The sequence below is a fragment of the Bos grunniens genome, chromosome 10, assembly GCF_055505025.1.
Source record: "Bos grunniens cultivar Pamir isolate PY7600 chromosome 10, Bosgru_T2T1.0, whole genome shotgun sequence".
Taxonomy (NCBI): domain Eukaryota; kingdom Metazoa; phylum Chordata; class Mammalia; order Artiodactyla; family Bovidae; genus Bos; species Bos grunniens.
Genome location: NC_141174.1, coordinates 66,655,629 through 66,670,411, shown reverse-complemented (window position 1 = coordinate 66,670,411; position 14,783 = coordinate 66,655,629). Strand labels below are relative to the sequence as shown.

Below are 14,783 nucleotides of genomic sequence, written 5' to 3'. Positions count from 1 at the left end.
CCTGGCACGCTGCAATTCATGGGGTCGCAAAGAGTCGGACACGACTGAGCGACTGAACTGAATTGAACTGAACTGAAGATGGCAATTATCAATTCTATGAAAAACAAAAAGTTGGGCAAGAAAAGAATAATCTTACTGGCTCAACAGGGAGCAATGGTTACATAGTCATAATCACATACAGCCTGAATCCTGTCTTAGTCAAAAATTGGGATATAAATTCCCCCACCAAAAAAAAAAAAACACTCCACCAGAAACACTACTTTAAAAAGACACACAACCCAATGTTCAAAGCAGCATTATTTACAACAGGTTATTACCTGGAAATAACCTAAGTGTTCATCAACAGGTGAAAGGAAAAAAAAGTGGTGGGAGACACACCCATACACACACAATGGAATACTACTCAGTTATAAAAAAGAACACACTTTTGTTATTCACAGCAACATGGAGGGGCCTGGAAGGCATTAACAGACACAGAAAGAGAAATACTGTAGGATATCACTTACATGTGGAACCTAAAAAATACAACAAACTAGTGAATATAACAACAAAAAAAGTCAACTCACAAATACAGAGAGCAAACTAGTGGGGGAATATAGGGGTAGAGGAGGAGAAGGTACAAACTATTGGGTGTAATATAGGCTTAAGAACATATTGTACAACATGGGGAATACAGCCAACAATTTTGTAATAACTGTAAGTAGAAAGTAACCTTTAAAAATTATATAAAAATATGGGTTTCTCTGGTGGCTCAGTGGTAAAGAATTCGCCTGCCAATATAGGAGACACAGGTTCAGTCCCTGATCCAGGAAGATTCCACAAACTGAGGAGCAACTAAGACTGTACATCACAATTATTGAGCCTGTGCTCTAGAGTTTGGGAGCCGCAATGACTTAGCCCACTTGCGTTAGCCCAGGCTCCATAAGAAGAAAAAGCACCACGGAAAAAAAAGCCTATGCACCACAACTAGAGCGTAGTCCCTGCTTGCCACAACGAAAGAAAAGCCCATGCAGCAGTGAGGCCCCAATACAGCCAAATTAAATAAATTAATCAAATTATTTTTAAAAAATCAGTTGTATTATTATAAAAAGTTATATGCTGCTGCTGCTAAGTTGCTTCAGTCGTGTCCGACTCTGTGTGACCCCATAGATGGCAGCCCATCAGGCTCTGCCATCCCAGGGATTCTCCAGGCAAGAACACTGGAGTGGGTTGCCATTTCCTTCTCCAATGCATGAAAGCGAAAAGTGAAAGTGAAGTCACTCAGTCGTGTCCGACTCTTCGAGACCCCATGGATGGCAGCCCACCTGGCTCCTCTGTCTATGGGATTCTCCAGGAAAGAGTACTGGAGTGGGTTGCCATTGCCTTTTCTGGAAAAAGTTATATAAAAATAAAAATTCTTAAAATTGGGATATAGCTACATTGGTAGGCTCTATGGAATGTGGGTGTTATAGAGAGCAAAATCTTTATTTCACATAATAAAAGTTAATAATTTGTAAAACTAATAAAGAGAACAATGACAAATTATTAGAAAAAGGAAAACAGAAATATTTCAATATGTTAAAAGTCGCTGCCTCTGTATTTGTGTGTCTGGTTCCCTGGTTTTTGAGGCTGCTACCAGAGGATGCCCCTGGATGGCATGGCTCTGGTGCTGGGGTGGCTTGTATTTGTGGGTCCTACAGGACTGTGGCAACTGGAGGGCCAGTTCTTGGCAGGCTACCACAACCCCCACCCAGGGCACTGCACAGACAGTGAATGGGGGCACATGCTCCAGTCCTTCTGTGAAGGAGAGCTCTTTGCCTGTCCTGGAGCTTCAGCCTGAGGGGCAGGTTCCAGGGTTGGTACACTTTAGTGGACTATGGAGCTGCTCTCAAGGAACATAAGCTGGGGACTCCATCTCTACACTTTCCTTCACTCCAGCTTGCCGATGTCACCCAGAAAAGTGCTAATACACTCATCCAGAACCCTGATTTCTGTAACTGCCATGCAGGGGACATCTCCAGATTTTCCAGCTCTACTGGCCAGCAAGGTTTATGCCTGTGGTCCCATCAGTTCAGTTCAGTTGCTCAGTTGGGTCCGACTCTTTGCGACCCCACGAACCTCAGCACACCAGGCCTCCCTGTCCATCACGAACTCCCAGAGTCTACCCAAACCCATGTCCATTGAGTCGGTGATGCCATCCAACCATCTTATCCTCTGTCGTCTCCTTCTTCTCCTGCCCTCAATCTTCCCCAGCATCAGGGTCTTTTCAAATGAGTCAGCTCTTCACATCAGGTGGCCAAAGTATTGGAGTTTCAGCTTCAACATCATTCCTTCCGATGAACACCCAGGACTGATCTCTTTTAGGATGGACTGGTTGGATCTCCTTGCAGTCCAAGGGACTCTCAAGAGTCTTCTCCTACACCATAGTTCAAAAGCATCAATTCTTCGGTGCTCGATTTTTTTTATAGTCCAACTCTCACATCCATACATGACCACTGGAAAAACCATAGCCTTGACTAGATGGACCTTTGTTGACAAAGTAACGTCTCTGCTTTTTAATATGCTGTCTATATCTGTCATAACTTTTCTCCCAAGGAGTAAGCGTCTTTTAATTTCATGGCTGCAATCACCATCTGCAGTGATTTTGGAGCCCCCAGAAATAAAGTCTGACACTGTTTCCACTGTTTTCCCATCTATTTGCGATGAAGTGATGGGACCAGACGACATGATCTTCGTTTTCTGAATGTTGAGCTTTAAGCCAACTTTTTCACTCTCCACTTTCACTTTCATCAAGAGGCTCTTTAGTTCTTCTTCGCTTTCTGCCATAAGGGTGGTGTCATCTGCATATCTGAGGTTATTGATATTTCTCTCAGCAATCTTGATTCCAGCTTGTGCTCCATCCAGCCCAGCGTTTCTCATGATGTGGTCCCATAGGACTGTATATATTTGCATACTTTAAAAAGCTGATGGCCAAGTGTCTCACTTCCAGTTGCCCTGAGTCAGTGTGCTGAGATCATCTCCATGGGGACACTGACAGGTCTTGGGATATCCTCAACTACTGGGAGTTATTAAAAGTATAACAGGCTGCTTAGACAGCAAAGAGGTTTGAAAGACAACTAGAAGCTGAGGCAGAGTTGAATAACAAGGTAGGCTGATGAAAGTCTTCATTCAAAAGATGGAGGACATTGGTTGGGAATTCAGCTGGCTTTTTTGGTCCATTCCCCCTTTAAATACCAACCCATGGGGCCTGAGTGGTGAAGAACCCACCTGCCAATGCAGGAAACTAAGAGATAAGGCTTCAATTCTTGGTTCAGGAAAATCTCCTGGAGGAGGGCATGGCAACCCACTCCAGTATTCTTGCCTGGAGAATCCCATGGACAGGAGAGCCTGGCAGGTTACAGTTCATAGGGTCACAAAGAGTCAGACACGACTGAAGCGATTTAGCACACACACCCCTTAAATACTGATGCTGCTGAGTTTGATCCAAACATGGTTACCCATCCTCTAGCTATTCAAGGCTCAGTACAAACCTCTTTGGATACAATAGAGACCCTCATCTGACATCTCCTTGATTCAGGAAAATGAAAATAATGTGGCAGAAATCTACTGTGGAAAGTTACCAACCAGAAGGAAAGATAAGAAATTCTCTATATATCTAAGGCAAGAGAACAAAGCTGAGAAAGAAGACCTTAAGTAGAGTCTATGAGACATCACCGATGATTATAAAGCTCTTTCCTTTTGAAAATAATAAACTGAGTACGAGGAAACTGAAAAACATTCCAAACTAGTTACAGGACAGCAACACTGGAGTGACATGAAAAGACAATCACAATAAATTTACTGGTGAATCTACAATTATTTCAAAAGTTTGAAGAACTCTCTCACCTGAAGCCAACATAGTTTCCCATGACGACACACATTAGCTCCTTCTGCTGCCACACTCAGGACACTTTGCTTCTTGATGTGGAGCATCTGGTGAGAAAAGGAAGAAAATAAAAATCTCCAGGAAATAAATGCTACAATTATGACATCATGAATGGCACAAGTAAAATTGCTATAAATAAACAAATTGGATCATACTTTTTAAACTTACAAAATCCCAAACACATTTGCTTCATGCACACACACACACACACACACACACACACACACGTCATACTGAATACCTCTGATCTTTTCAGTGTTCACAGTTATTCCACAACTGGAAAATAAATCATTCCTATCGCAAATGCTAATAAGAGTTGAAAACTCAGATACCTTTTGTCACCACTGATGTTACAGTAAACAATTTCTAGTCCTTATGGCAAGATTCTTCATGCAAAAAACAGCAAACTAATACAGGGCAACTTACTGTACCAAAAGGGAACTCAAACGGTGGCTGAGTCTCACAGTATCTACTGCTCAGAATGAGAAAAACACAGACTCAACAGATCCTTTAAAGTCTTGGATTCATTAAATTACTCAAAACTGAAATAAGAGTATCCCCAAAACACACATGGGTCCTCTTATTAAATCTACAATCTTATATTTCAAAACATTATACAATTCTAAAATCCCTACTCCATAATCCATGAAAATATCTATATGGCACAAGATTCTCCCCATTTTACAGGTAGAAAATTAGTCAAGAATAGAAGGGCAAAGCAATGTACACTAGCACAATATCTTTCTTTTTAGAGCATAAAGTTTTCTATACTCTGAGTATCTTTCATCAATGATTAAAAAAGGGGACTGAATTTCAGTTCCATTCTCAATCAACAAGAAGGCTGCAAAACCAGGAACAAAGGCTGTATTTCCCTATTGATAAGAATTTCCAACCAGCTCTTTAAATTTCCAGAGCAATAAGGTTCTCATCTTATTTTTTGCTGCTGTCATGTATCCTTTAAAGCATCTGTTGATATATTAAAAAATTCTTATAACAATTAAAATGACAACAGAATAGATATTTCTCTAAAGAAAATATACAATGGGAAAAGAATCTCAAAAAAAAAAAAACAAGTAGATATATGTAGAACTGATTTACTTTATTGTACACCTGAAATTAACACAACATTGTAAGTCAACTATACTCCAGTAAAAATTTGTTAAAAATAGCCAATAAGCACATGAAAATATGGTTAATGCTATTAGCCTTTGCTGCTGCTGCTATGTCACTTCAGTCATGTCCGACTCTGTGCTACCCCATAGATGGCAGCCCACCAGGCTCCCCCGTCCCTGGGATTCTCCAGGCAAGAACACTGGAGTGGGTTGCCGTTTCCTTCTCCAATCCATGAAAGTGAAAAGTCAAAGTGAAGTCGCTCAGTCGTGTCCGACTCTTAGCGACCCCATGGACTGCAGCCCACCAGGCTCCTCCATCCATGGGATTTTCCAGGCAAGAGTACTGGAGTGGGTTGCCATTGCCTTCTCTACTAGCCTTTAGGGAAATGCAAATCAAAACCAGAAAGATGTATTATTACTTCATACCACTAGGATGGCTATAATTAAAATGACAGATAATAAGTGTAGGTGAGCATGTGGAGAAACTGGAACCCCCATGTCCTGCTGGTAGGAAAGTAAAATGGTGCAGCAGCTTTGCAAAACAGTACTGGCCAATCCTCAAAGAGTTAAACACAGAATCATTATATGAACCAGCAACTCCACTTTAATTATCTATCCAGGAGAAATGGAAACATATGCCCACACAAAGACTTGTACAATGTGTGTTCACAGCAGCATTATTCATAACAGCCAAAAAAGTAAAAACAACCCAAGTGTCCCTCAAATGGTGAAAGGATAAATGAAATCTGGTATATCTATACAAAGGAATATTATTTGGCAACAAAAATAAATGAAATACCAATATGTGCTATAACACAGAATTTGAAAGTATTATTCTAGGTGAAAGAAGCCAAACCAATCACAAATAACCATACATTGTATGATCTCATTTATATGAAGTATCCTAAACAAGCAAATTCACAGAGGCAGAAAATAGATGAGTGGTTGCCAGGGGCTAGGGGACTGAGGAGGGATTGGAGGTATTGGTTAGGAATATGGGGTTTCCTTTTGGGATATTAAAAATGTTCTAAAATTCATTTTGGTAATGGATGTACAATTCTGTGAATATGCTAAGAGCTGGTGAAGCATACATTTTAAATTGTCAAATTTTATGGCATGTGAATTATATCTCAATAAAGCTGTTAAAAAAAAAGAATCTAGTTGAAAGTTAACGCTCCATTAAAAAATATACCTGGGCATACATGAGCATAAGCTTGCATCTAAACAGAAAAACCTAATGACTTCCCTGACGTCTGTCTGTGAATCATAACCTAGGCTGAATAGTTACTGCCATATGTCAAATTAATGAATCGTAAAGAAATTGCCTAAACAGAGATCCAGTCTTTTTAAAATATAAGTAAAAAATTTTATGACTCTCCTCTAAAACTGCCAATGACTCTCTATCTTACTCAAGTCAAACTTGAAATCCTTATGTCTAAAAATCCCTACCTGATCTGCTTCCTGCCCACTTCCATTTCTTAACACTCTTTCACTGTGGTCCTGCCACAAGGACCTCCCTGCAGCCTCTGCATACAAGTCAAGTGTGTTTCAGCTACAGGGCCTTAGCTCTTGCTAATCATCCCTTCTTTAACTTTTTTACCTATTTATCCGCATGATTAGCTCCCTTACTTCTTTTAAGGTTTCTGCTTCACTGTCACCTCTTCACAGAGGTTTTCTGTCTACCCTAAATAAAATAGGAGCTCCTTAACATTCTATTCACCCTACTATACTTTTGTTTTCTTTATAGCATTTATCATCAATTGACATATAATTATTTATTTTCTTGCATTAAAATAAGCTCCTTCAGGGCTGGAACTTTTTGTTTTTTTCTGTTTTTCATATAGAATTCTTAAAATTAATTTTTGGTCACGCTGAGTCTTCACTGCTGCCTTTGGGCTTTCTCTAGCTGCAGTGCTTGGGCTTCTCACTGCATGGGCTTCTCTTGCACAGGCTCTAGGTGAGCAGAATTCAGCAGTTGCTGCACACAGGCTCAGTAGTTGCGGCTCTCGGGCCCTACAGGGTATGCTCAGTATTGTGGCGAATGGGCTTACTCTAACACACTTAGAATCTTCCTGGACCAGGGATCAAACATTGGGACCATGTCCCAACATTGGCAGGCAGATTTTCATCTGCTGCACCACTGGGAAAGTCCTGGAATTTTATCATTATTTTATCCCAGACCTCAGAACAATGCCTGGCACAAAGCAGGCACTCAGATATTCTGTTAAATTATTAGGGAAAATAGTTATCTTACAATAAGAGAAAAATGTATGAGACATAGACATGATACCCATTTGCAGACAATACTGAGGATGACTAAGGGCAATACTTACTGCAGCACCAAACTTCTGCTGGAACTGATCAATGACTGTGTATGTCACCTCCTCTTCCTCTACAGGAGAACAATATTATATATATTTGTCTTCCTTAGCAACCGAATAGCCCTCCCACTAATTTTAGCCATACTCCTAAACTCCAACTCAACTGCAACTCAAATGTCTAGAACTACTGAGACTATGTCTAGAATACTGAGAACTATTTCATTATCACCTGTATCAGTCCATCCCACTATTAGCATCTGACTTGTCAACTGAGAATAAACAAAAGCCCCAGTGATCATAATCTCATGAAGTGAAATATTTACTCGTTTCCTGTGATAATCCATGTTTCCCTCATCGTTTATGTTTTGAATATTTCAAGACAAGTACTTCCTTTTTTAAAAAAATTTTATACAATTGTTAAAGGTTACACTCCATTTAAAGTTATTACAAAATAGTGACTGTATTCCCCAGTGTTGTACATATATCCTTATAGCCTATCTTACACACAATAATTAGTACCTCCCATTCCCCCACCCATATATCACTCCCTAAACTGGTAACCATTAGTTTGTGTTCTGTATCCATGAATCCGCTTCTTTTTTGTTATATTCACTAGTTTGCTGTAATTTTTAGATTCCACATATGTGATATCATACAGTATTTAAGGTGTTCCTATATTGGGCACATATATATTTATATTATATCTTCTTCCTAGATTGATCCCTTGACCATTATGTAGTGCCCTTTTTTGTCTCTTAAAACAGTGTTTGTTTTAAAGTCTACTTTGTCTCATATGAGTATTGCTATTCCAACTTTCTTTTGATTTTCATTGTTGTGTAATACTGTCTTCCATCCCCCCATACAGTATTTAAGACATATGCTTTCTAAAAGCACATTCATAATAAAAAGTAGCATTTTAAAATAAATTAGTTCTGGTAATGGGCCAATGTCCACATATTTGGAATTCTTTGGATCCTGAAAATTATTTTTCTAATTATATAATTTAAAATATTAGAGGTATAGCATAACATATACTAATGTATATGTTACATTAGTAACACATACACAGGAGGAAATCTTTGTGACTTTGAGTTAGGAAAGATTTCTTAGATATGACATCAATAGCACAATCCATAAAAGAAAGAAAATGGATAAACTGTACATCAAAGTTTAAAATGTCTTCTCTTCAAGAGAATGAAAAGGCAAAGCGTAGACTTGTAGAAAATATTTGCAAAGCATGTATTTGAGAAAAGACTTGTATCCAGAATATACATAAAAAAAAAACCTTCCAGCACTGAATAATAACAATCAAATAATAAAATAAACAAGATATGAATAGACATTCACCAAAAATGTTCAGATGTCAAATAAGCATATTAAAAAATCCTCAACATCCTTAGTCATTAGGGAAATGAAAAAAACAACCAACCAACTTCCAATGGTTTCTCTTCTCACTGCAGAGTAAAAACCAAGTCCTTTTAATGATCAACAAAATCTTCCATGATCCACTCACCCCACCTCATCCCAAATTGTTCTCCTTACTCCAGCCATACTCATTTCCTTACTGTCCCTTCAAATCGTGGGATAGTCCTCTTTCAGGCCTTTGCATTTATTCATTATTTATGCCTAAAAACCAGTTCCTCCGATATTCATACATTTTGATCCCTCACTTCCTTCAAGATTTTACTTTAAATGTCACCATTTCATTGAGACCTTTTCTGGACACCCCAAAATTGTAAAAGCACCCTTTTCACACATTTCTTCTCTTTCATTTTTTTTCTACTTAACATGTGGCACCAGCAAACTAAAAAGTATACTAATTTATCTTATTTAGTGTGTTTCATGAACCATAACTCAAGGAGTGTAGAGATACCAAACTTTAGTATCCCCAGTGTCTGGCAGATAGTGTGCACGCAAATATTAAATAAACAAATGAATCGTGATCTTTTATCTTAATTTGGACCCTAGAAACAATGTCCTAGCTGAGAGTTCCATATAGGACTCTGATATTGGTTTATATACCAACTCTGAAGAACTCTGAATCACAAAAAAAGGGCTAGAAAATTCAGAGCCCTAGTACTCACCAGATGGGCTGTACTTGAAGTCATTCAGAAGAGAGGTTATTGGCACCTCAGGGGCAGGAGAAGCAGGCTTACGTACATTTAGGTCTTCATCTTTTACTGTATCCATCTTGGTTCTTTCTGTATTTAGACTATACTTACAAAAAACAACACTTAGGTGAACTTGTTCTTTGTTGTTAATGCCATACACACATCAGTGGTAAGGACTCTGGACCTTTCATAGAGAACCCATTTATCCACTGCTTACACTGATTTGAAGATACCATCTACCTGTTTCTTCATTTTAGGAACTACACAACTAGTGAATTAGAGTTAAGGTTTCCTACCCTAATGTGTATATTTGGGTAACATCATAATTAAGAAAATCATTCCATCATACCTAACAGACGAAGCCTTTTCTCTTACTGCACCTTGTTCCACTTCATCCAGCAGTTCCACTGTAAAATAACCAGATGGATTTCAACAGGGCTTCCAACCTGAAAGCAGTTACTACTCCTCTCACGCACACCCACAGTTTGATTATGTAACACAGACAGTAATTGGGAATGAAATGTTAGTCCATAGAGGACTTCACTGACCAGTAACAAATAGAGCAGAAAAGACTAACCAAAGTACTGAAGACCCCTAATCTTATATCTCTACATAGCTTTCTTGGTCATTTAGCAGGATTAGGAAACTCTCTACATGTCCACTTTACCCTTTCTGTTCCAGGGCACAGTTGTGGTCAAGCAGATTGGTTCTAAAGACATCTTTTCTTTCCTTTTTATTCCCATCCTAATGCATCTTCCCTCATACTATGTACTGTTTGGTGTTTTACTCTTAAATCATTCACACTGACTCTTTCACAGGCTGGTACACTAAAGGTCAGAAACAAAAGGTAACAAAAGCTAGACTGGAAATCACAAAAGAAATATGAGAGAGACATTCCACAGAGACTCTGAAACCACTTTTTTTTTTTAACCTAATGGTTCACGGAATACAGGGAAATATTATATTGATATATCATTGATTCTAAGATGCACATTTTAAACAGCTCTGAAATTGGAAATGACTTAAAGTAAATACACATGATAATTAAACTGGCAGCTTTTTTCTTTCTTAAGAGTGGAATAAGAAATAATGCACTTTATCACTGATGGCATCTAAGATTCAATTAAGTATACTTGGGTACTATTCAGTGGGGGGAGAAGCTTCTCAGGGGTCACTATGTTTCAAAATGTCTCTTTTTCCTACATTCTAAAAGCAATGAGTTTTGGTCAGAGAAAGCAAAATTCACTGATAACACGTATTAGTCAATTATTATCCTTCATCTTGATAGTTCTTATTTGAGGTGCTTTCAGGACCTTGGAGACCCCTCCATGGCTAAGCCACAGAGCAAAGAAAGAAGGAGATGACCATTCTCTGATCTTAAAATTATTAACAAAGTCCAAATCGTGAGAATGAATTTAGGAGGAAATGAATCCATCTGTACAGATTCCAGAGCTTGTCGGTCAGCCTTCTCCTGAGTTAGGAGATGGTAGGAGTGATTCCTTCATTTATTTTTACAAACTCATCTACAGCCTAGCTTTGTTCCAGTCCAGAACTCTGCTCTATTGCAAAGTCTAACAGTCAAAACACAATTAAGAATCGCTCTACTACCACAACCATCACCGGCATTTTGAAAAGGTGTTCAAGGGACAAAAAGTGTTTCCAGCAGCATTCAGTTAGGTTCAGTCGCTCAGTTGTGTCCAACTCTTTGTGACCCCATGGACTGCAGCATGCCAGGCCTCCCTGTCCATCACCAACTCCCAGAGTTCACTCAAACTCATGTCCATTGAGTCAGTGATGACATCCAACCATCTCATCCTCTGTCGTGCCCTTCTCCTCCTGCCTTCAATCTTTCCCAGCATCAGGGTCTTTTCCAAGGAATCAGTTCTTTGCATCAGGTGGCCAAAGTACTGGAGTTTCAGCTTCAGCATCAGTCCTTCCAATGAATATTCAGGACTGATTTCTTTTAGGATGGACTGGTTGGATCTCCTTGCAGTCCAAGGGACTCTTAAGATCTTGTCTTCTCTAACACCACAGTTCAAAAGCATTAATTCTTCGGTGCTCAGCTTTCTTTATAGTCCAACTCTCACATCCACACATTGCTACTGGGAAAACCATAGCTTTGATTAGACGGACCTTTGTTGGCAAACTAATGTCTCTGCTTTTTAATATGCTGTCTATGTTTGTCATAGCTTTTCTTCCAAGGAGCAAGTATCTTAATTTCATGGCTGCAGTCACCATCTGCAGTGATTTTGGAGCCCAAAATAATAAAGTCTCTCATTGTTTCTATTGTTTCCCCATCTATTTGCCATAAAGTGATGGGACCAGATGCCATGATCTTAGTTTTCTAAATGTTGAGTTTTAAGCCAATTTTTTCACTCTGCTTTTTCACTTTCATCAAGAGGCTCTTTAGTTCTTCTTCACTTTCTGCCATAAGGGTGGTGTTATCTGCATATCTGAGGTTATTGATATTTCTCCCGGCAATCTTGATTCCAGCTTGTGCTTCATCCAGCCCAGCGTTTCTCATAATGTACTCTGCATATGAACTCAGTAAACAGGGTAACAATACACAGCCTTGATGTACTGCTTTCCTAATTTGGAACCAGTCTGTTTTCTATGTCCACTTCTAACTGTTGCTTCCTGACCTGCATACAGATTTCTCAGGAGGCAGGTCAGATGGTCTGGTATGACCATCTCTCAGAATTTTCCAATTTGTGGTGATCCACACAATCAAAGGCTTTGGCATAGTCATTAAAGCAGAAATAGATGTTTTTCTGGAACTCTCTTGCGTTTTCGATGATCCAGCGGATGTTGCCAATTTGATCTCTGGTTTCTCTGCCTTTTCTAAAAGCAGCTTTAACATCTGGAAGTTCATGGTTCATATATTGTTGAAGCCTGGCTTGGAGAATTTTGAGCATTACTTTACTATGGTGTGAGATGAGTGCAATTGTGCGGTAGTTTGAGCATTCTTTGGCACTGCCTTTCTTTGGGATTGGAATGAAAACTGACCTTTTCCAATCCTGTGGCCACTGCTGAGTTTTCCAAATTTGCTGGCATATTGAATGCAGCACTTTCACAGCATCATCTTTTAGGGTTTGAAATAGCGCAACTGGAATTATATCACCTCCACTAGCTTTGTTTGTGGTGATGCTTCCTAAGGCCCACTTGACTTCACATTCCAGGATGTCTGGCTCTAGGTGAGTGATCGCACCATAGTGATTATCTGGGTCGTGAAGATCTTTTTTGTATAATTCTTCTGTGTATTCTTGCCACCTCTTAATATCTTCTGCTTCTGTTAGGTCCATACCATTCCTGACCTCTATTGTGCCCATCTTTGCATGAAATGTTTCCTTGGTATCTCTAATTTTCTTGAAGAGACCTCTACTCTTTCCCATTCTATTGTTTTCCTCTATTTCTTTGCACTGATTACTGAGGAAGGCTTTCTTATCTCTCCTTGCTATTCTTTAGAACTCTGCATTCAAATGGGTATATCTTTCTTTTTCTCCTTTGCTTTTCACTTCTCTTCTTTTCACAGCTATTTGTAAGGCATCCTCAACCAGCCATTTTGCTTTTTTGCATTTTTTTTCTTGCAAATGGTCTTGATCCCTGTCTCCTGAACAATGTCACGAACCTCCATCCATAGTTCTTCAGGCACTCTATCAGATCTAGTCCCTTGAATCTATTTGTCACTTCCACTGTATAATCGTATGGGATTTGACTTAGGTCATACCTGAATGGTCTAGTGGTTTTCCCTACTTTCTTCAATGTAGGTCTGAATTTGGCAATAAGGAGTTCATGATCTGAGCCACAGTCAGCTCCTGGTCTTGTTTTTGCTGACTGTATAGAGCTTCTCCATCTTTGGCTACAAAGAATACAATCAATTTGATTTTGGTATTGACCATCTGGTGATATCCATGTGTACAGTCTTCTCTTGCGTTGAAGAGGGTGTTCGCTATGACCAGTGTGGTCTCAGCAAAACTCTGTTAGCCTTTGCTCCACTTCATTTTGTACTCCAAGTCCAAATATTTCTGTTACTCCAGGTGTTTCTTGACTTCCTACTTATGTTTTCCAATCCCCTATAGTGAAAAGGACAGCTTTTTGGGGAGTTAGTCCTAGAAGGTCATGTAGGTCTTCACAGAATTGTTCAACTACAGCTTCTTCAGCGTTATTGGTTGGGGCATAGAGTTGGATTACTGTGATATTGAATGGTTTGCCTTGGAAATGAACAGAAATCATTCTGTCATTTTTGAGATTGCGTCCAAGCACTGCATTTTGGACTCTTTTGTTAACTATGATGGCTACTCCATTTCTTCTAAGGGATTCTTGCCGACAGTAGTAGATATAACAGTCATCTGAGTTAAATTCACCCATTTCAGTCCATTTTAGTTCACTGATTCCTAAAATGTTGACGTTCACTCTTGCCATCTGTTTGACCCCTTCCAATTTACCTTGATTCATGGACCTAACATTCCAGGTTCCTATGCAATATTACTCTTTACAGCATCGGACTTTGCTTCTATCACCAGTCACATCCACAACTGGGTGTTGTTTTTGCTTTGGCTCCATCTCTTCATTGTTTCTGGAGTTAGTTCTCCACTAATCTCCAGTAGCATATTGAGCACATACTGACCTGGGGAGTTCATCTTTCAGTGTCCTATCTTTTTGCCTTTTCATACTGTTCACGGGGTTCTCAAGTAGCATACTCCAGTAGCATACTGAGTGAGAAAGGGCAGCTAGGTAAGCTGGCTGGACTTGTCTGCTTTAAAGTAGGTCTGGACTGGCAGTCATTAATTTGGTGAGATTGTCATCTCTCCCTAAATTCTATTTAGCTCACAAAACAATCTTTCAAGACGTAGTAATCTCTCATTTACAGGAGTCCTTTTCCTTCCTTGTATCTGCCTCAATGATCAGAAATGCAGTTCTATGAAGTCCTAGGTCTTCTATTCCCAAACTCCCTTCCACCCAATACTGATATTTACTCCTCCCTTGGAGGGCTTTTTGCTTTTGTGTTCTTGAAACCAAGGACAGTTCTTGTTTGCAACCTTTTTCCTCGTTTCATTTGGCTTATCTGAAGCACACTGACGAGTGTCTATATTCCTTTAGGCAAATAATTGGATCTATTTTTGATAAATGGTTTTTGCTGACAGAAATAAAGAGCGGGGCCACTTCCTGTAATTGCAAAACCCCAAAAGGTCTGAAAACCAGAAATTTTGTGTAACTCTTTTGGGAGCAAAACCTGAACTGTCATACTACTTATAGTCCTATTTTAACCTTCTTAGTATGATTATCCACCCATTTTTCTGCAGAAATGTGTTATTAGAGTGCTGACCAGACCCAC

The 14,783-nt window shown here is 39.3% G+C and overlaps 1 protein-coding gene across 13 annotated transcripts in view; it reads right to left on the bottom strand.

Annotated features, from left to right (window-relative positions):
- The window catches only part of EXD1 (exonuclease 3'-5' domain containing 1), a 75,509-nt gene that overhangs the window by 50,296 nt on the left and 10,430 nt on the right, over positions 1-14,783 (bottom strand). For all 13 annotated transcript variants that reach the window (XM_086321836.1, XM_086321831.1, XM_086321827.1 and 10 more), the window contains exons 5-8: positions 9,798-9,855; positions 9,422-9,549; positions 7,350-7,408; positions 3,865-3,951 (exon numbers count right to left, since the gene is read on the bottom strand). In XM_086321836.1, coding sequence (XP_086177962.1) covers positions 3,865-3,951; positions 7,350-7,408; positions 9,422-9,549; positions 9,798-9,855 — 332 coding nt within the window. The remainder of the gene's footprint in view (positions 1-3,864; positions 3,952-7,349; positions 7,409-9,421; positions 9,550-9,797; positions 9,856-14,783) is intronic.